The sequence below is a fragment of the Phoca vitulina genome, unplaced genomic scaffold (genome assembly GCF_004348235.1).
Source record: "Phoca vitulina isolate PV1807 unplaced genomic scaffold, GSC_HSeal_1.0 scaffold25, whole genome shotgun sequence".
Classification (NCBI taxonomy): domain Eukaryota; kingdom Metazoa; phylum Chordata; class Mammalia; order Carnivora; family Phocidae; genus Phoca; species Phoca vitulina.
Genome location: NW_022589728.1, coordinates 33,568,091 through 33,590,895, shown reverse-complemented (window position 1 = coordinate 33,590,895; position 22,805 = coordinate 33,568,091). Strand labels below are relative to the sequence as shown.

General features: G+C 40.6%; 1 protein-coding gene across 1 annotated transcript; it reads right to left on the bottom strand.

Annotated features, from left to right (window-relative positions):
* Positions 1 to 9,862: 9,862 nt before the first annotated feature.
* Positions 9,863 to 20,795, bottom strand: CA3 (carbonic anhydrase 3). The gene is made up of 7 exons (XM_032421785.1): positions 20,687 to 20,795; positions 19,678 to 19,875; positions 17,204 to 17,322; positions 15,147 to 15,239; positions 14,049 to 14,111; positions 12,202 to 12,357; positions 9,863 to 10,823 (listed from the first exon to the last, which is right to left on the bottom strand). The coding sequence occupies exons 1-7, from the start codon at positions 20,718 to 20,720 to the stop codon at positions 10,704 to 10,706; spliced, it is 783 nt and encodes a 260-aa protein (XP_032277676.1). The 5' UTR covers positions 20,721 to 20,795; the 3' UTR covers positions 9,863 to 10,703.
* Positions 20,796 to 22,805: the final 2,010 nt, after the last annotated feature.

Here is a 22,805-nt window from a genome sequence, read left to right as displayed (position 1 = left end):
ATTTAGCACAGTGCCAATAATTAGAGATTGATAAACGTTAGTTATCATTATTACTATTATATGTTTCTGAGCTCCAATTACGTGCTTAACATTTTTAGGTACTACATAAGCTGTAAAAGCTTTAGTCATCTATCCATTCATTCATTCAACAAATCTATGAAGTACTATAATGTGCCAGGCATCAGCCCAGGGGGTATAGCCATGAACCAGATCAACAGGATCCTTGCCCTCGTGGAGCTTACATAGGGATGGATGGGGGTAGTATACAATAAATAAATAAGCAACAAAAAAGTTAATTTCCAACAGTGGTAATTACTACAAAGAAAATAAAGCAGGAATGAGGTAGAAAATTATGAAAGGGAGATGTTACTGTAGACACAGTCAGTGGTTATGGAAACTCTGGTGAAGGAAGTGCCATTTCAGGAAAGATCTAAGGAAAGACATTTCCGGCAGAGGAAACAGTAAGTGTAAAGGCCCTGCCTGAAGACATTTCTAGAACAGAAAAGCTTGTGCCTGGAGTGTTGTGAATGAAGAAGAGACAAGTAGGTGTAGGTGGAAGCAAGCACGGGCTACAGGCTGCAAAGCCTTGCAGACCGAGGTACCAGGAAGGATTTTATACCAATTACATAGCGGTACACACCAGGAGGCTGTAAGAAAAGGAATGATACAAACTGCAACAATATAGCATTTCAGAAGGAAAAGCAGTTGAGAGATTTATGTGGTCCAAGTCTTTATTCTATGGATGAGGAAATTAGCAGAAGTTCCCAGAATGCCTTTGATCATCTGACAATGACCTTTCACAAAAAGATCCAAACTCCTCTTCCTGACATATAAAGCCACTTTAATCCAACCTCTGGCTTTCCTCTCAGCCTCTGAGTTTCTTGACATTCGTCTGCCATGGGATAGGAGGCAATATCACACAGTCACCAAGAGCTAAGGTTTTGTGAGTTCGGATTCAGCTTCTAGGACTTATCTTTTATATAACCTTGGATGACTTACTTCAGAAGCTCCCCAAGCCTCAGTTTCCACATCTGAAATGTAAAAAGGGTACCCTGGACTGTTGAAATGTTAAATGGACTAATTTGTGGGATTTCGTCATGTAAATTAGCCTGATGTCTGGTATACTACTAGGTGCTCCATTAGGATTCTTGTTCTTGCAGCAGAGACATAGAATTGTGTGATGGGAATCAACTTTGCAAGAAGACAGACCTGAGTTCAGATTCTACTTCAGCACTCACTTGCATCACCTTAGGCAAGCTAAGTAGTCTCTCTGAACTTCACTTCCTTATTTGTAAATTAGGGGGCAAATTCAAGCTCTGGATCATTATGATGAGAAGTAATGTCTGGAAGATACCACTTACGGTTCTGGCACTTTTAAAAAATTGAATAAATAATATAATTATCATTATAGTACTTTCCACTGTAAAATAATAGATTGGCTTTTCTGTTTCTCTAACTCACATAAAAAAAAATCACATTTACTTTGTGAACATTTTTGGAGTTCCTACTCTTACAAAAATAGCACTTACTGAAAACTGATTATGCTTCAGGCATGGTTCTAAATGCCTCACATAGGCCTACTTTATAGCCAGGGATGCTGAGGCATAGATGAAAGTCAGTTTCCCCCAGTATCCACTAGGAAGCAATGGAGCCAGGTGCAAAACCAAGTAGTCCTACTTCAGAGTTTGAGCTCTTAGCAATGAGCTTCACTGAGGGCTGGCTACGTGTCTCTAAGGAGTGTATAAAGGCTCCTTCTCCTGCCATTGTAGTAAAAATGCCTTAGGATTATGTCTGCAATTCTACTCTGTAAAACAGAAAAGTTATATCAACATACTGCTCATTTTCAAGGTTTCCTACCAAACCCCCTCTAACCATAAAGTGGCAGGAAAGAGCATTAACTCCACATCTAATGAACAGATGAGTTCACTTCCCTGAGTACACTGCTTTTCAGACTTAAAAAATTTAGTTCCTCAATGTGTCTTTGTTTTTTCATGACAACTAGTAGCATTTAAACTTTTCTATAAGTAATTAAATTCATTTAGGTTTTAAGAGTCGTTGGGGAATTCAAACATTGCTACCAAGTTTCAGTTTCAACCAGAACTAGAATGGAAATAATAAGTGGGACAATTACATGAAAGAAATGTAAATTCTGCTTTTTAAATATTTTGTGTTCCGTGATAGCTACCACACGCAGTACCAAGAAATATTCAGTTTAATAAGAATAAAAGTCTATCTCATCTTAGAGCATTGGTTCTCAGCGAGGGGGCAATTTTGCCCCCCAGAGGATATGGACGATGTCTGGAGACATTTTGATTGTCACAGCAGGGGTGTGTGTACTAGCAGCAGGAAAGCTGCTAACCATCTTACAGTGCACAGGACAGCCCCTTATAAAACAAAGAATTATTCCACCTAAAATGTTAATAGTACCAAGATCACAAAGCCCTGCCTTAGGAGTATCTATAAGGTTATGCTTTTGTGGAAGGTCTGAAAAAAGAGCTATATATGTGGCCAGCCACACAGGAGCCCTGGGACAGTGCCTTGCCCATAATACGTCCTCGCTGATTTTTTTGTTGGTTAGACTAGGCAGAAAAGAATAAAATCCCACCTCTGTACCTTAAGATCATTGTTTATTCACTTTGCTTCAGCATATTTCCAAAGATGGCTTTCCTACCAAAATCGTGATAGCTTGATTTTGTTAATAGTAGCTTCATCACAAGATTGAACTTCTCTTTTGCTTATACATCACCATGTTGTATGTGGAATTTTTTACTTCCTTCTAGAAACAAGAACAATTGAACATTTTCCATGCAAGGGGAATTTACAAGTAAGTTTTTCCTCCTGATCAAGGGCAAGCATCAGGATTCACCAGTGTCATAAACTAGAGGCAAAACATACTTTGCCTCCCCAAATTATCCTCTTCTACTTCCACCCTCAGCTAATCCCCACTCGGTGAGACAGTGGGTAAAACAGTGGCCCAGCTCAGCGTGGAACCATAGAACAGAAGAGAGTTGCCAGCTGGTCAGAGACTATAACTTGATCTTGTCAGCAGAAGGTTCCAAACCAGCTATCTCCACGGCGTAACGCATCTACCCCCGGGGGGCACATGTGAGGCCACTCCACGGCAGGAGGAAAGTGTGAGCACTACAATTTATAGTTATTTTTTCACCCTCTAAGAATGTCTACTTTGCTTAGATTTTATAATATATATAATAGTGCAATACTGTGTGTATATAATATATTTTTAGAAATCTTATATTGGGAGTTCATGCCCTAAAACTATGCCCTAGTGGCCTACATCATCCAAAAGAAGTATGGAGGGGCGCCTGGGTGGGTCAGTCAGTTAAGTGTCTGCCTTCAGCTCAGGTCATGATCCCAGGGTCCTGGGATCGAGTCCCACATCAGGCTCCCTGCTCAGTGGGGAGTCTGCTTCTCCCTCTGGCTCTGCCCCTCCCCCTGCCATGCTTACTCTCTCATCTCTCTCAAATAAGTAAATAAAATCTTTAAAAACAAACAAACAAACAAAAGGCGTATGGAGTCCATTGTTGGCCTAGAGGCCCAGGTGCCCCAGAGCCTTGTTTTGTGGGTGGCCCGTACCCTTGGTTCTGCTATCCGCTCCTTCTTTCAAATGGCACTGATATCGCCATTGAACATATATTTCGTGCCCAGTGTGCTGGGTACCGTGGTCATGCCTGATAAGCCCTTCCCTTCCATGGGCACAGCCATGTTTAGTACAATTTCTTTTCAGTAATGTTTAGACATTGCCCATTTCTATTTTTTTCTTCTCCTTGATGCTTCTCGGTAGTTCCTTGACTTACTTTTCTTTAGTTCTAACTGGACACACTTTTGAAAAGCATGAAATCCTTTCAAAAAGAGGGTTTCTTTAGTCATTTGCATATACTTGTAAAATGATATCTCAGATACGGAATGTTTTTGCCCGGCTAAAAGCGCTACCCTCTTAGCAAGTTGCAAACTTTGTTCTTTACTCCTTGTGGTTATTTCATAATTCCTCTGAAACTCCTCTACCCCTCTGAGGGCCTAATCAATGCTTCATACCAATTAAGCTGCTAAGGACAAGAGGCTTTTTAGTACACCTCGCAATCTTGACAACAGGACCTTAATTTTTAGAGAAACGAAATCAGAAGGAAGAAATGAGACCTTCTCTGATGAAATACCATGAAAATAACTTTAAATAAAAAAAATTTATAATAGAGAGCCAGAAATTTACATATCAAATTATGAGTTGAGCCATAATATACCACCCATCCCCAACCACAACCAACAACCAAAATAGACCCTGAGTCTGATCTGGTAAATTCACTATCTGAGTAAATGTTTTTCTCAAAGAATTCTCAACTATACGATGAAGTAAGTTCTGGGAAGTAATTACAAGTACATGAGTACATATGTGGTGGATAGATTTATGTTGTTTGTATAGGACAGGAAATTTACCTGAGTTGACCATCTACTGATTAAGGTGGAGCAGAATGTGTCAGTTGAAAATGTTTATTGAATTTTTAAAAGTATCACCCTTTGCTTATCTCTGGCCAGGCCACAAAGATTTGAGTCAGAGAGAGTTATCTTTATTACGTATGTACAATTACTATGAGCATCTTCACACCAAGCTGAATGAAATGGAGAACTGAAGTCACTAGTGAGAAAATGAAGGCAAGCTCATAAAAGTTCAAGCACTAGTATGAATCATGCCAATCAGTATCACCAGAGGCCAGTGCCACAGGCTCATTGCCAACCTACCTCTTCGATTTGCACATTAGAAGCACGAGTGCTAAAAGAGATAAATATCCGGGTAGAGGATCTCCTTTTATATCTCTTAAAACATGTCTCCTCTACATTAAGTTCATTTTTAAAATTTAAATTTTCAAATGATAAGTTCTGAATATATGTGATGTGAAACTGCTTCTCTTCTCCCATTGTTACTCTCTCTCTCTCTTTTAAGGTTTTATTTATTTATTTCACAGAGAGAGGGAAAGAGAGAAAGCACAAGCAGGGGGAGCTGCAGGCAGAGGGAGAGGCAGACTCTCCACTGAGCAGGGAGCCTGATGCGGGGCTCGATCCCAGGACCCCAGGATCATGACCTGAGCCAAAGGCAGGTGCTTAACAACTGAGCCACCCAGGCGCCTCCATTGTTATTCTCTTTATAGACAAGCCTGGGTAACAACAAAGGACCTTCTGCATTCCTCCAAGAAGTCTTTGAGACGCCAGTCTCTGACATTCCCAGGATGAGAGCATAGGTCCCATCAACTCAAGGTCTTAAACTGACATTCAGTATTTTAAAATTCTTATTGCCCCATCCATCCATCTGTCCATTCCTCCCTCTATCAACAAATACTTTTTGAGCACTGACTAGGCTCCGGATACTGTGTTAGTGCGGGGGCCTCAATTGCATAACAAGACGGATAAAGTTCTTATCCTTTTAAAACCTCCCCACCCCCATTGCTCATCTCTCACACACACTCACGTACACATACGCGTACACACACACGAGGCCTACATTACAGGTAGAATGTAAAAATATTCTTGTTACTCCTAAGATTGGCTCCTGGTGCAAGAACCAGACCCCTCGAGGTTCACTGAGCAGCAGGCTCCTTGTTGCTAAATTTCTGCTTGCTCCTTTTCCCACTTAGTTCTCAGTTCTTCCCCTTGGCTGGGCCCTGACTTATGCCTGCTCTTCTTGGCTTGTTTCATTTTCCTACCCTTGCCAGGCCCACTCTTTGGGGTCTCCAGCGAATGCCTTAGGCCCTCCATTAAACCAATCACACAGAGGAGCAGAAGTGTGAATTTTACAAGCCAAAGTTGCATAATATTTTCAAACACTTCCATTTGTAATATACTTTCATGGGAGTCAAGTGTCCTTGGGGGGATGACTTCCCTTGAACAAATGTGTTTGGAACCATCCAAATTTCAAATGAGTTGAGTGAGTATGATAGAAATTTATGGACATGTTTGAAACAAAGAATATGCGCATTTAATGGTCTAAATGTTTTCCCTGAGTTTCCAGCCTTCTCTACCTGGAAATGACTTAACTACAAGGGAGAATCTGATTCTCTGTTTACTGCACAGAGTTGATTCTCACCAGGCTAAAATTAGCTTTCAAATCACTGGGTTTCATGCCTCTGCAGCACACTTGGTCCCTTGTGACTGCACAGTTAGATTCGCTCTTACTCCTGCTGATTCCCTGTGTTTATCTACCTGGTCAAGTTGTCAGGTGGCTGCCATTAAACACCTTTGAATCTAAAGTAATTCATCAGCTCTCTAGTCATTCATTCCCTTGGTCCTAGATTTTATGCCTACCCTGTTTTATTTCCTTTTGTATAATTGGGGTTGAGTCACCCCCAAATGGATAAACTCTTCTCCCAGGTTAACTTAAGCACCTCATTCAGGATCCTGACTTTATGACATGCCCAGACAAGACCCAAATTAATTTCATGGCAGGAGACTTTCTGTATTTACAATTAGGATAGATTTTCCACTTCATGCAGCACTCCAAGGGACTCCATCCTGCCCACATTTGAAAGTCAGTTAAGCAGAATGAATGTGATGGTTTTCCCACCTCTCCTCTTTGGTTTATATTCTGGATGTTTTCCTAACCGATACACTTCCTCAGGTAAGGTACAGAGCTCCTGGAACAGAATCTTCTTCAGGAAAAATTCTCTGGTCCTCCTCCAAATCACCCCTTCTAGCATCATGCTGGTTTCTAACGTGGCCACATCTTGATTTTCTGCTGCCTAGTATGGGGCAAGAGTTATTGTCATTGTCAATGCCAAGCACAGACAGAAATCCATTAGGGGAACCCTTTACGGTAACTCCTTTACCATCATCTGAATTAAGATGTGAATTCATGATGTTACTAATAGATACGTAAAGAAAAAACATGATTTTAGGTATCGAATAAGCCATTAGAGTTTTTCCTGGTTAAAGTAAAATTAGTTTTCAGGAGAGAATTAACTCCTATTGAGAGTTTCATTACATGCTACAATAACTATTCTAAGAAGTTATATGTACTAACTCATCTAATTCTTTAAAAAAAAAAAAACCCTCTGAGCAAGTATCATTATCATTCCTATTCACAGTTGAGGAGATTGAGGCCGGAGAAATTAACTTGCCCGAGAGGACATATGCAGCAAGAGCTGTGTGACTTGCAGCCAGGCCTCCAGAAGACTGAACAGGGCTATAAAATGCTTGCCTCTCATTTATTTAAGTTTTGGTTCAACAACTACTAAACTCTAATCTCTAAGGCCTCACTTTTGGCTATTAAAATGCTCAAAAGTAAGAATCCCTCACCATCTTTTCTTTTGTAGATAGATATTAATGGTTAATATTAAACATTTGAGAAAAAGAAAAGGAGTGTTCTGGATTTTAAAAAACAAGCAAACAAACAAAACCCCTCATTGCTCTGCAACTAACAGCCTGGCTTTTCATTTCATCGTCATTTTTGTAATTGTTTTGCTGCCATCTAGTGACCCAAATGAAAATTAAATACGAACATAATTTTGCCTTCTTATTTTCATTTTAAATCTGTAAGCGCTAGCTTAGGGATAGTTTTTAAAAATCATTAAATTTTCATACATTAAATCTGAAAAATTTTACAGTTCTCATTTTTTTACAGTTTTCATTATTTGTAAGATTTATTTCTTTATTCGAGAGAGAGTGAGTGGGAGGAGGGGCAGAGGGAAGAGGGAGAGAGAATCCCAAGTGTGAGCCAGATTATCCCACCACCCTGAGATCAGGACCTAAGCTGAAACCAAGAGTCCGACGTTTAACCAACTGTGTCCTAGATGCCCCAGTTTTCATTCTTACCTCTTCTCACTTGTTCTTCCTCTACTAAGATAATATTTTTACTCATATCCAGAATTCCTCTTTAATATCAAATAAGAAGGCGTTAGAAGAGAAACTAAAATCTAATTTATTTATGTGCGGTCTCTGATGTGGTTTTGGACTATAGGTATTTGTTTTAGAACAACTTTATTTGTGGCAACTTTTTACATGTATCCAAGCCAGTTAATAGCTGATCAATTTTACCCATATTTATTTGATTACATAAATGAGTACAGTTAGATGCTGAAACCTACATGTCCTATGTAGAACACTTCCCGTTCACCTATATAAATATTCACTAATTGCACATAAAGAGTTTTGGATCAGTGGCCTTTTCATAAGCATATTGTCTCCCCGTTAAAGGGGTAGGATTATAATATATTTGCACTCTCAAATCTAACAGTACCTTATATTCAGTAAATTCTTATTGATTATGTGCCATTCATTGACTTTTAAGGATATAGTTATCTGAATATTCCGACACACTTAATTCGAATTAGTTTCTGTTCTGTGTTGAAGTTTAAAAATATCTACGATGATTACATCCTAAAGAACAAACGTTGGCAGATGCCGAAACATGTTCCACACAGCCCCTAGCCACGTCTCCCGCGTAGGCTGCGTATGTCGGAAGTGCAATTGTTTGGAATCATGCGTGATCGTAAAAATGATCCCTCCACTGAATAAGGACATATGTGTGGTTTCAATATTCTAATGAGCATATATAATAACTCAGCATTTTGAGTGCAGGGAGAAATTGGAAGTCTTAAGTTGGGTGATAATTGTGAGCTTTGACAATGACTCGGGTTGGAGGGGAAAATATGTTCCAACAGGGAAGCTGTCATCTGAAGCTAAAGAGAACATTTCCCAAGGAGGTCTAAACTAAATAAGGTGAGCAAAAAAGCCAGTATTAGTCTTAATTATGTGGAGTAATTTGTTGTTCAAGAAGATGAGTATTCGTCCTGGGGTCATCTGTGTTCATCACATCATTTATTCACCAGATATTTATTGAGTGCTTATTAGGTGCCACACACACCTACTAAGGCCATAAGGGGAGTTTCAGTTTATAAGATTCACATCTGTGCATGGAACTCACAGTCGAGGGAGATAGCCTTTCTTGATTGGACCTTTTTCCCTTAAAACGGTTCCAGCCTTGCGTAGCCTGTGTTCTTGAATAAGGACCACTGTAGCTGGTGTTAAGTTATAAGTTCCTCTCCTACGTAGAGTGTATGTTGGATGCATTTTAACAGTGCTTTAAGCATTACTAAGTAAGTATCCTGAGAGAATCAGCTTGTGTATTACCACTAATTGATGAAAGCTCCACACCTCCTAATTTCAAGGGATTTAATTAACACATCCACTTCGCACTGACCAACCTGGTTTTACTTCACCCAAGTGGTAATCTATTAAATAACTTGAGTCTCCTAGGGCTTTGTCACCTGACTTGACTTCCAGCATCACAGGACTCTCCTGACCCAATAACATTTTCATTCCTTTGGGTGATGAAATTATTGCTGTCATTTTCTAAGGTAAGTTAGTATATTAGCCAGTGATGTGACAAAAGACATATCAAAGCCACTAACTGCAAAATTAGACTTTATGTCTAAACATATTAAATGTTTTGAAGGTCTCAATGTATGGGCTTTTGTAGTATTAGACTAGGGTCATCCCAATGCACATTTAAAAATATAAAGATGTAAAAGCTACAGTTTGACTTGATTCCATGCCCCTAAGTAGCAATCATGGTACTGGTATGGACCCCAGAATCCTAAACCAACTTCGAGGCTTCTGGAAACTAGTCCACACTCTCAAATATATGGCCACACATTCCTCTTCTTGTCTGCGATTTTCTCTGAGGGCCCTCACTGATTCTTAGCCGTTCCGTGAGGAATGTAACATCCAATTAAAATCAGGACCTGAGTTTGTCATCATCACCCTTCAGTTATGAAAACAAATTTTGCTATTCTTAGTTTTACTCCATGTCTGTCATTTATGACCGTTTTCTTCACTAAAAAACACAACACGATTTTTCTCATTCATGTCTTTATTAGTTTTGACAATCAATACAACTGCTTTTACTTCAAGTGCAGTCATTAACTCCTTCATGTTCTAGGAGTTATTATTCTACCCTCAAATTAGAAAGATATCAGAGGCAATTTTTATTTTAATAAGCATGCAAAGAGAAAAGTAGTAAAATTAAAAATAAATGGCCCTCCTTCAGGTAAAGAAAAATGTTAGGATAAAGTTAGCTATCTTTATGAAGAAGAAATTCAAATACAGGATCAAATTTTTTAAGCTCCTGGTTGAATGTGTTTTCCTTTCATTGATAATCAAAACCAGGTAATCTCTACAGTAGCTAGAATTGTAATAAATAATGGACCTCTTACTGGTTTTATTTAAGGGTTAAAATGCATCATTTCATTGCTTGGTGTGCATAGTCATTTTAATTTCTGGCTTATGTTTAATTGCTCTACGATCTTCATACACATCTACTCCTACATATAGAATTACTCATTATTTCTTTAGGATGGCCAACTCAAAATATGAAAATAGTAAAACTGAAGTTCTGTGAAATTTAAGAAGACAGAAAAATGGTGCCCAATACCCATTTTTCTATATCTTTACTCTCCCACTTGTTTCTTCTTTGAAACCTTACTAACAATGCTACTTTTATAGGAAAGATGATTATTACAAAGGCCAAAAGCTTTCATATTACATCTTGTCAAAAGTAACTTTGGTTTCTCGGTTATTGCACCCTTGCATTCGTTGCTCAGTGTGGAAAGCTGAAATATACTTGGAGTAAGGAGCACCAAAAGGAACCAAGCTCTCCAATGGCAGGTTTCCTTTCCTGAAGAGGGCAAGCTCCAGCGGCCTCATTTGAAGGAGGCTCTCACCACCCTGCCCTTGATCGGCTGCGGAGGACGCCAGTTCCCCACCAGGGGCACTGGGGGCTCGTTCTCAGCGCTGGAGAAGAGGCTCCGCAGCTTTGCCATCTGCAAGGGGCAAGGGAAGACTGTCAGCGTGACATTCAGACCAAGTGCACATATTTGTACGTGACAGAAATTTCTGGCTTTTAAAACAAGACAAACCACAAAACCTGTTGGCCCAGAGTTATTTGGCTACCAGCTCCTGCATAATAGAAGCCTTTTCTGTATTTGTAAAAACACTTTTCTTTTCTTCATTTTATATAGGATCACCATGCCCTCTGGTCCAAGTGTTACCTCCTGAATTCTGAAGCAATTATTTTAATTTGACCAGTCAGTATGAAGCATATACTTTATGTAGGAGGGGATGACAATATCAGCGCAAATAATAAGCGTAATTGGCTCTTCGTTGTATACGTTTATGGAGTCTCTTCTTTTTTAAAGAACACAAAGAAATTAGTCATGCTATATTTAAAATTTCAAGAACATTTTTAAAGATTTTTTTTTCTTAAGGGAGAAGAATTTAGGAAACTATCATCAGTACTGTATTTCTACATGAAAATGTTTTTAGCTTTCTCCTTAAGAAAATTTCATTCCTCTTTCAGAATATGTATATGAGTGAAACTGACCATTAAATCTGATCTTTTGACAAAAGAGATCGTATATACTTGAGTCTGTAACTGGCAGAAATATGAAAACTCTTGTCTTAAGTAAGGGAAATGTACTGGTAAACTACTATTAAAGTAGACATTCATGATCTTTTGTGTGAGTTTCTGTGTTGTCTACTTGCTTTAATTTATTCTTCTCCATATCACTGCCTACATATTTTTTCCCAGTCTTTCCTTGAAAGTCTCTTTGATAAATGTTGCAAGGACATTCTTTAGATGAACACTAAGAACAAAGGCCTGAGCAAAGGAGTGAAGAGGTATGGGAAGCAGACGGACATTGAAATCTCAGCTCCTGCATTTGGCTGGGTGATCATGGACAAACTTGTTAACCTTTTAACCATATCTGTAGAACTGGAAAAATTGCATACAGCTCACAAGGATGTTAAATTGCTTCCATTAGTATCCTTCTCCCCAGGCCTGTATTTACAATCTCCTAACCAGTACTTAGTAGAGGGAGCTCCAAATTAACAAAGGTGAACTCATATTAATAATCTAAACCCTTAAGTGTTTTTAGAGCATAAACTCAGTCATTGTTCAGTATCACAACCACCGTTAAATGATCTGTGTTCATCCTGGTACTTTTGGGAGCCAAGTTTTAGAAAGTTGAACAAACTGACTGTAATTAACCTGAGCAAACGCGGAAATGCCTAGTCATAGAGCTGGTCTGTAAGCATCCTTGTAGCAGTTGTACATTTTCCATTTAGCATCTATATCTTATACAGCCACTCAGCGATGTAAGTTCGCATGTTCTCAAGGCTCTGCCTGGAGCTGCCATTTACCTGGTTGGAGCTCACGGTGATGGGCTCCTTCAGCAGGAGCCACACGATGCACTCCTCACAGGGCGGCGTGGTGAAGGAGCCGTGGTAGGTCCAGTAGTCCCGGCAGGTGGGGAACAGAGAGGACGGGTCGAAATGTGTGAAGGGCGCCTCCTTGCCCTGGGAGAGAGCAGGGCACAGGCCCGATCAACAGGTGCACTCACACCACCCACCCCAAGGGTCTCACCATTTTCTAAGAATGGATTTCAAATGCACTAAAGAAAACAGAATTATTATTATTATTATTTTTTAGTAGCCTCCACGCCCAGTGTGGAGCCCAACTCGGGGCTTGAACTCAAGACCCTGAGATCAAGACCTGAGCTGCCATCAAAAGTGGGATGCTTCACTGACTGAGCCACCCAGGCACCCCAAGAAAATGGAACTTTTATTTTTTATTTTTTTTAAGATTTTATTTATTTATTTGACAGACAGAGACACAGCGAGAGAGGGAACACAAGCAGGGGGAGTGGGAGAGGGAGAAGCAGGCTTCCCGAGGAGCAGGGAGCCCGATGTGGGGCTCGATCCCAGGACCCTGGGACTATGACCTGAGCCGAAGGCAGACGCTTAACGACTGAGCCACCCAGGTGCCCCGAAAATGGAACTTTTAAACAAAGTTCATGCCTTTCAGAAATAAAGGTCAAAGAGGGGAAGCCGGTTTATATTATGACTTTGGCACAGTTGTTGTAACATTTTATTCCCTATTATCTGTCGGTAGAACTATAATTCCTCACTTCTCAAGAAAAAGAAGAAAACTCACACTTAACTGTAACAGAAATATTTCATATTAAGTTAATGCTTATGTTCTCAATGATAAAAAAAAAAACCAGGCTTGCTTGAATATTATATTTGGAATACTTTCTCTGGTGGTAAAACTTAATAGCATTTGATTAGAACAGTTCCAAAGGCAATGAAAATGAGTCTGTTAATTCGAAGATTCTACTGTTAAGATTTAAAATATGTAGGTGTCATCCAGGAGAGAAAGGGCAACACCAGGACCCAAATATTTAGTACTTCTGCAAGTGTGTGCATGTATGCATGTGTGTGTGTGTGTGTGTGTGTGTGTGTGTGTGTGTGTGTTGGGGGGCAAGGGGTGACCATTCAACTTCTCTTATATCCACTTCAGTAAGAAAGTCATTATCTGACAGACTGAGAATTTAATAAGGTGATGTATGTAAAATTGCACTAAAAATTATAAGCCATACAAATATAATAGCATTTGTTTGTATACATATGCTTAGCATATTCATCAGACTTAGTAACAGTCTTTGGGTGGAACAAATGCACTTGAAAATGTAATAATAGGGGCGCCTGGGTGGCTCAGTCATTAAGCGTCTGCCTTCAGCTCAGGTCATGATCCCAGGGTCCTGGGATCGAGCCCCGCATCGATCCCCTCATCGGGCTCCCTGCTCAGCGGGGAGTCTGCTTCTCCCTCTCCCACTCCCCCTGCTTGTGTTCCCTCTCTCGCTGTCTCTCTCTCTCTGTCAAATAAATAAATAAAATCTTAAAAAAAATAACAGACAATTATTCCCTCAGAATTGCCTAGCTTGGGGCACCTGGGAGGCTCAGTTGGTTAAGCATCTGCCTTCTGCTCAGGTCCTGATCCCAGAGTCCTGGGATCGAGCCCCGCATCGGGCTCCCTACTCGGGAGGGAGCCTGCTTCTCCCTCTGCCCCTCCCCCTGCTTGTGCCCCCTCTCTCTCTGACAAATAAATAAATAAAGTCTTTTAAAAAAAAAGAAAGAAAGAAAATGTAATAATAAAAAACTGCCATACCCTGCTTTATGTTCTAGGAGGGAACATGATTTATTTTTACCTTTGTCTTAATTTTGTCCAGTGCATCCAGAAACAGCTGGAACTCGCCTTTCTCACGTCCTATCTGTCAGAAAATCAAAAACCAATGGTTACATTTTTTCCCTTCTCCATAATCTACGATTATCTTGAAAACTAACTTTGATCCATCCACCCGCAACTAGTGTTTATAAATCTGCCAGACTATCTGGTACTAAGCAAAAGCATAAGTTTATTTCTTCTTCAAGATTTTAGGGTATATATTTTCTGAACTAAATTTAGACCCCAGGCCTCTGAAGTACAAAACCACAAAATTATACTTTGATTTATTTCTATGTCCTCGACCTTCTTGGCAGTCAGTCTACTTTTTTTCTTTTTTCTTTTTTATAGAACTCAAGCTAGGATGGATTCAATGTATGCAAAGCTAAATCTACTGTCTTGTGGCACAGACCTACTCCACTTCCTGTTGCATTGCATTCAATCACTAAAAATGACCCAATGAGCTCAGGACATAAAACAAATTAGGTCATTCAAAAAGAAAGAAGCTAGATTTTCACCTCTGGCTTAAAATCTAGATTGTGTTACCACTAAATTCATGTGTTAATGACACTAAGTCCACTTCAAACCGAAGCTGGCCCAACAACACACACATTCCATGTGCTATCTTAGCCTGGGATCATGTGAGTGGTAGCCACCCTGAGCTGAAGGGATGTCCAGCCAGGGACTTGGCATCCCAGCAGTTTCCAACATCGGCTTTTCTGGTTTCCAGTGCAACTGAGGTAGAGTAACAGGAAAGGATAATGAAACAAGGTTGCTTTTGCCCCACCCCACCACAATAAGCTCCTTCCAAGGCTTTGTCTCCATTGCCCCTCCACAGGCCCACACACTCATTCTTGAGAGAATTTAGAAGTGTTAGGGGGACTGAAATATGGCAAAAGGTACACTTTTAAGGGAGAGCTAAATATTTTGAGCTGATCTTACCAGAAATGTCTTGCTCAGTTGAATGAATAATGAAATTCATTCCTCTCTCCCCTTTAAATAAAAGGAAGGAGGGAGACACATGCTATCCTAACCATTGACAAGGAACTAAATTTTGAAAGAAGATGGCCAATTTTTACCTCACCTTCAGAAAAATGCCAACCACAGCTATCCCGTCGGGTTGCTTGAGAGCTTCTCCAAAAGTGTTATACTTTGGATTCCAGTGAACCAAATGAAGCTGAAACCATAGAATACAGGTTATGAGGTAAATTTCTAGAGTAAGAAAATAAGTATAAAATTATTCACAATAAATCCAATAATTTTACTAATCTAAAGTTGCTGAACACTCTCATAGAAAGTCGATAGAATTCTAAATATCAACATGCAATATTTTGGTAAAATTTTTAGTGGTTTAAATAAAAAGTGTATAAAATTATTATAAATAGATTCAGAAATTTATAATAAGCAATGAGTGAAAGTCGAACTTTGGTTAAACTAATTCAAAATATTTATTTTAGTTTTGTGCAACATCACTCCCTTTTCTAATAAATCAAAGAGTGAAACACAGAGCTATAAGCAAGAAGCTGATAACATTCTAAAGTTACAATTAATTAGGAAGTGGGGAGAACAAACAATAGGGAAGTCCTTGGGCATTTTCATACTTTCCTATCTACCTCCTTTTTAGCAGGCAGTGTCCAACAACCTGGTGGGAACCTTATCTTAAGTTAGAACATAGGCACCAGTTAAATTAGTCAAATTTCCCATATCAACTTACATGGAATGGTACGGGAATACAAGAGTTCAGAGCAGTTAAAAATACTGTATTCAAGACCAAAAGTGTTGAGATCATCCCATGTGTAAAGGCCAAACGGCAAGCCGTGCCCACAGTTGTAAGAAATACACTAAACTTTCCCCATTTTCAGGGGGAAGGTATCTAGAAGACATTCTCAATAATTTATTTATCCTGTCACTGACTTTCTAGATGGGTTGTGGAGAAATGGAATGATCATAGTGAAGTACTTTGGGTCTCCCAGAGTTTAGTTTAACCAACAATTAAGCTGTCTAAGGATTCTGCCCGAGAGAGTGTCCACAGTGCCTCCAAGATTCCGTCCTAGCTCCTGCGTTGGCCAGAGCCTACCCGTGGAAGACTGTGCCCGTAAAAATGGAATGATCCTCACCTCTAGGGCATTTGTCACCCCTCATAGCCTTAGCTTTACAAAAACAATATGTGGAAGGCTTGTCTCATTTCCTTGTAATTTGCTGCCTTGATCGGAGCTACAAATCATGCTTTTCTTTAATGGGTTAACTGAGACAGTAGTATTTGCTCATATTAAATTGTAGATGTATCTGTATTTACCTATTCATCTATGTGTGGGGGTGTGCGTGTGTAAATATATACATATATATATAATCTTGTACACATACATATGCACACCCTTCATTAAGAGACTAGAACACAAGCATTAGCCAGAATTACTAAAGGCTATTTTTAGAGCCCTACATTCTTATAAAAGAGGCCGCCGAGGGCATTGGACAAGATGATAGATTCTGGGGGCACCTGGGTGGATCAGTCAGTTAGGCAGCCAGTTTTTGGTTTTGGCTCAGGTCATGATCTCAGGATCCTGGGATGGAGCCCTTTGTCCCTTGTTGGGCTCCCCGCTCAGCGGGGAGTCTGCTTCAGGATTCTCTCCCTCTACCCCTCCCCTCCACACTCTCTCAAATAAATAAATAAACCTTTAAAAAGAGATGGTAGATTCTAAAGCCCATCTACATAAGGTAGAGCACCAGGCTTAGCACTCTTCAGCTCTGTAACTTTGTCATGTAACTTTCCTGTGCCTCAGTTTCCTCATCTGTAACCTATCTCATAGAGTCCTGAGAGGATCAAATGAGTTAATATTTGTAAGCACTTCATGAATGCTAGCTATCCTTATCTTTTCTGTTCCATTCAGGAACTTGGCCTTTTTTTTTTTAATTATTAAACCGCTCTCCAATTTCTTAATATAACCTTGAAAATTTTCATGCATGACACCAATTCATCTACACTCTCTTAACCATCCAGCCTAGACTGTTTGGCAGCTTCAGCTTATGCTAAAATTACTCCAGGTCTTTTCACAACCTCAGGCTTGAAGGAAGGGCAGTGGATGCTATTTTGTTGTTATTTTTCACTTCTCAGTTTTCACTTTGGGAGACAGTTGCTCCTACCTCTGCTGCATACTTGACTCCATCCACGGTGTGCTCAGAGCCATGATCATCAGCGGCGCCCCAGTGAAGATGAAACTGGCGAAGTCGATAGGGTCCAGTGAGAGGACCACCCCTCAGCACTGCGATTCAGAGAAGCTGGGTCAACAGTGAACTCATGCTTCGCTTACAGAGTCCTACCTTAAACAAGTGCTCTTACAGCCAAAGTTCGATGGGCAAAGGTTGTCAGTCTGCTGGGTAGACGATACTGCTCTCAAGCACACTGGTCTCTTTCCCACAAAGTCTTGGGATATATCAAAATAAATGAATTCTCTTTTCTGTCTTGTTTTGTTTGCTTGTTTTATTATGTGTAAAATGTCAATTTAACATTTATGACAATAAAGTTAAAACAAAAAATGGACAATAAGGATGTAGACAGACAACAAATGAGTCGGTTGTGTGGTGCGGTGGGAAGAACAGGACAGTCGAGAGCCAGACTGATGTAGGTTCAAATCCTAGCTAATTGTGTGATCTCAGGCAAGTTGCTAAACTTCTCTGAACCTGTTTTTGCATCTCAGTGAAGGTGATAATAATATCAACCTTTCCGAGCTGCCGTGAGGATTAAATGAGATTAAGGACTTTAAAGTGTTCATCACACTGCCCAGCACACCAATCACTGAGCAAATGTGAATTCCTTCTCCACGTCTTGCTTCCAGCCCCACTTTTCTTTAAGACTACTCTCATTCACATCTAACATAAACTGTGTCTATTCGAATAAGATAAAAAGGAAAATTCAGAAATTTCCTAGGGAATCAATCAATGTGGACAGCCAAACTAGGTAATTCTCAGTGGCATTGATTTTTTGAGGTTTTTTTGCCCAAATACCTCACCACAACACATTACTTTGATCTCACTTCATTCACCTGAGGAATGATTTAGAGGTTCAAATATTTTCTGCAGGACACTGGAAATTATGCAAAAAAAAAAACCCAAATCAAGATCTAGCAATATAAGAAAGATCAAAGTAGAATTCAGAATAGCTATTCTAGAAAGGACTGACCAATTATTGGAGCTGAAATGGCACACTGGAAGCCACATAATGTAAATCTAAAACAATAGAGCTAGACTCGGATGAACTTAGTCATGTAGATATAAGTGGTTTGATTCATAGCATTTTTCCTGTCCAAGCACTACAACTTGGACATAGGAGTCCAATTGATTAGGATAACTCATATGGAATTGTCAATATTTCACCACTTTTGCTTACAAAAATGGTATTTTCATGTGGTTCCACATAATAGGGACTGTTTAATTTTGTTGTTTATACTTCAGAATGGAACTTGATTTAAATGGAGAAGGGGAAAAAAGTAATAGCAGTGTGAAATAATGGCTTAAGAAAATATAAACTTCTATGATACCCGTTATTTGGAGCCTCCTAGTAGGTAGGAATTATGACACTATTGCTCTTTCCTATAACATCATTGAGGATATTTATTTATGTACATCAATAAAGATAATTTTAACTCTTTTTACAAATGTGGTTATAAGAAAAGGTATTATTGTACATCAAGCACCAAAATATTAAAGGTAGATTCTTTCTTACTTCATTTACTTTGAAATAAAGTATTTCTAAGTAGCCTGTTTTTATTTCACTGATTTGCTTAATAGTGTAGTAAAATAGAGTTTTCGGGACATGTGATTTTTCATTTTCATGGCACACAAATCACTACTCACAAAATTGTCAGGAACTTCAAAAACACTCACCAAAAGGATTAATCAGATGAACCCCACTGAAGCACTGAAGGCAATGTTCCTGACTCATATAATGACCTTATTCTCTCCCCTGGATTGGGCCCCACCCACACACCACAGGGAGAAAGTGCCTACTTTGTTTCTTTGCCATGCCTTGCTTTGTAGAATGGAATCTCTGCCACACGTGGGAATGGGAGCCTTGCCCTCCAGACTGCGGTCAGTGACCTCAGGTGTAGGCCATCCAAAAGGACACTCATTTGGACTCATTGCCATCACCTCCCTATCAAGCTGCATTTCAAGAATGCATTGCCTGGGCACCTGGGTGGCTCGGTCGGTTGGGCGGCTGCCTTCGGCTCGGGTCGTGGTCTCGGGGTCCTGGGATTGAGCCCCACATGGGGATCCCTGTTGGGCGGGGACCCTGCTTCTCCCTCTCCTCCCCACTTGTGCTCTCTCTCGCTGTCTCTCTCTCAAATAAAGAGGAAAAAAAAAGAACGCATTGCCAACTATTGGCTTGGGCATGGGCCCATTTTGTAGCAGCAAAGTTGACTAAGGTTTGAGAGTGAGGCATTCTTATTCCGTGCATAAATATAATTCTTCATGACAAGAGCAAAATGGAATGTCATCTCCATTTTCAGAGATGAAGTGACCCGTCTTCCCACTAATTCTGTTACTGTGTCATCAACCTCATTTTTGCCAATATGGGCATTGAAAATGTCCATGTGCCTCTACCTAAGTGTCATACTTACTTGACCTATCATAGGTATCATCAAACACAACCCTGCAGGTCTTCCCATTGTTCAGGATGGTCTTGCAAGAGGCAGGATCATAAGATGCTGACCATGGCAGCAGAGAAGGGTCGTGCCTGATGTCTTTAGTATGCAGTTCGATGGGCGACTGGTTGTCTCCCTTGGCAATGGGATAAAGTTCATGCCAGCGGTCAGGACCTAGGAAATCAAGTTGAGGGGATTTATTTATTTGGTGGCACATTCCAAGCCCTCTTTCTAATCGACTATATCAGCAAAATACATGGAGGCTAGTCAGTGATTATGAAAAGGCCTTGGATTTCAGTTTGGGCAACACAAGTCTTAGCATTTAAGACCTTCTCATAGTTTCATTAATAGTGTACCTAGAAATTATATTTAACTCAGAGTATTCCCCCTGCTTGCTCAAGAATATAGCCTCAAAAGCTAATTTTTGAAATGCACTTCATCACACGTTTTACCAATGCTATCTTCCACCATATCACTGGAATAAATAACACTGACCACATGAGGTTTTCAAAGCACACCCCTATTTTTTTTTTTTTTTTTGTTTGTTTGTTTACTATGGGTTAGGCAGAAGCCAGCAGGCAGAGCAAGGATTCTTAAGCCAACACCAGGCTCAGAGAGGTTAAGCGCTTGCCCAGGATCTTGGAGTAAGGGACAATCGGTACTGGACCTCGGGTGGTCTGACTTCTCAGTCAGAGGCAGTGTGATCTTGGGCAAGTTACCCAGCCTCTCTCTGCACTTCAGTTTCCTCCAGCGCAAGTAATAACGGCTCCATACCAAGGACAACTAAATGAGATAAAGGTAAAAGGGTCAGCAGCTTTTGGCACTTGGTAAGTGCTCAGTAAATGTTAGTTTCCATCGACTCCTCCGCCCATATTTCCCCACGCACTCCCTAGAGTTGCCCACTTTCTGTGCAATGCCAGGGGATCCTCTGGCCCCATCCCGGACCAGAGTGGGTGGGGGGGGGCGGGCGGCTGCTCAGACTCACCGTTGTGGCTGGCGTAGCCCCACTCCTTGGCCATGGTAGTCTTTGTAGGCACTGGACCGCAGCTGACTTCTCTCCCCGGTGTCGTGCAGCGTCCCTGCGAGCCCCTGCCTTTTATATAGGTCCCCCACACACTGCATGGCCTTATTAGGTCAGCGAGGGTGGGGCAGGGGGGCTAAACTGGATTGGGGTGGTATTTGGGAGGCGGGGTGGGGAAAGCCAATGAATTCCAAGAGCTAGACAGCTGTCCGGCGTGGGGGGTGGGGGTGGGGGTGGCGGGGGAGATGGGCGGAAGGAGGCCCCTACCCCCTCCCTACCCTCTCCCTGAAACCTCGGCTCCTGGCTCTCCTACCTCTCCCTCCCGCCTAGCAAAGCTGCCTGTCTTTCTAAGGAGCGGCGCCGACGTGCAAAAATGCGGGCGACTTTTGCCTCATCCTCCCTCCCTCTTCCAGGCTTTTCGCTGTTGTTTTTGCGGGAGATGGGGGATCGTAACTGTGCTTAGCCACCAACTAAAATCTGCAGCCCGGCGGCACTTGCAGCCTCAATTCGAAGTTGCTTTTAGCGCAGGCTGGTTGTCTGGCTGCGGTCTCTGGACGCTTCTGCGAGTTTATTTCGCTCCAGCGATCCGATTACGGTAGCTGGAAAGAACACGTCTCTTTGCCTGACCGGTGTTTGACTCCCTGGCAGGCAACTTGTAAAATCTTAGGAGCAGAGGATGGGAAGAAAGAAGCCGGGAGGGCAAGTTCTATAACTCTGCTACCCTTAAAGAGATTGACAATACCCTGGTCTTGGAACCGCACCAGGCAGCATTTCCCAACCTAGTGGGTTCCTTTGGTCTGCAGGACGCTGAGGGCTAGATCTCTTGGAGAGCTCGGGGAATCCGGGACAGGTCTGCATCCCAGGTTAACCGAGAGAAGGAGCCTGGGACTGACTGACCCGTGTTGTGTGAGCTGTACGTCTGCTCACGAAAAGTCGAGAATATTCTGGAGTCTTGGAAGGCCACAAACATAAAATGAGTCATATTGTTTAAAACGTAGGGCCTCATTCCTCAAGGCATAATGAGAGATTAGAAGAAAAGGAAAAGGAAAGTCTTCCAGAATACTTTGTATTTTTTCTCCCCCTCCCAAATTGTTTTATAATATGATGACCCATGCAAAAGGAGAATAGAACGGGCATATCCAATGCACACATGTCAGAGATATATTTTTAAAGGTCTGGTTATTGTTTAAACTGAAGAAGCCCGTGTAGAAGATATTTATAACTCTAAGAGTATGTTGTAAATTTCTTCTTTATTCTAGGTCAGTAATAATTTTATTTATAAAAAAGACAGCAAAGAGACATAAGCCTAATTTCAGTGTTATCTTGAACAAGGTTGCAATATATATTTCCTTAATTACTTTGACTTTTATTGATGCAAGTATTTTGTATTTGGGGATTACTAAACTTGAAAAGGAAATCTCTCATCATGGTAAAGATAGCTCATCCCCAAGGCATGTGGAATGACTGACCACACTCATAACCTGGACGCCAGGGGAGTCACTCCCCAGCGTATTTTTGTGAGCAGGGATCATTTGATCCACACAGTAGCAATGTGGAATCAAGAACTGAGATAGGTCGGAAAATCCAAGCAAACAGCAAAGCAAACGCCCTTAGACTCTGAACTCAAATATGTCAGTGTTGGATCAGAAAGCCTGCAGATTTGGGACGTCTGGAGTCAATTTTCTGCTTTACTATGGTGTGGTGCTATAGCTTGTGGTTAATGGAGGTGTTTTCTATTTCTTATTGAATGCATAATTATTTATATCAGTAAACTATGATCTTTGTTTCAATACATCAAATCATTATAATCTCTTTTTCTGGTATGTTTGGTTAAAGGTTGGTAGCTACATTTCATGTTATTGGTATAGTAGTAATACAGGTAAAGTGACTTTTTATTGGAGTAGAGTTGGCATACAATATAATATTAGTTTTGGGTGTACAACATAGTGATTGGACATTTATAGACATTATGAAATGACCACCCTGTAAGTCTAGCTACCATCTGTCCCCATACAAAGCTATTACAATATTAGTGACTATATCCCCTATGCTGTACTGTTCATGCCAATGATTTATTTTTTTT

Excerpts from the sequence above, each read along its gene's own strand:
- CA3 (XM_032421785.1), bottom strand. The coding sequence starts at position 20,720 with ATGGCCAAGGAGTGGGGCTACGCCAGCCACAACG. Across the intron at positions 14,112-15,146 it reads TGGTTGGCATTTTTCTGAAG|ATAGGACGTGAGAAAGGCGA; the intron begins GTGAGGTAAAAA and ends ATTTTCTGACAG. Across the intron at positions 12,358-14,048 it reads TGGACAAAATTAAGACAAAG|GGCAAGGAGGCGCCCTTCAC; the intron begins GTAAAAATAAAT and ends GCTCTCTCCCAG.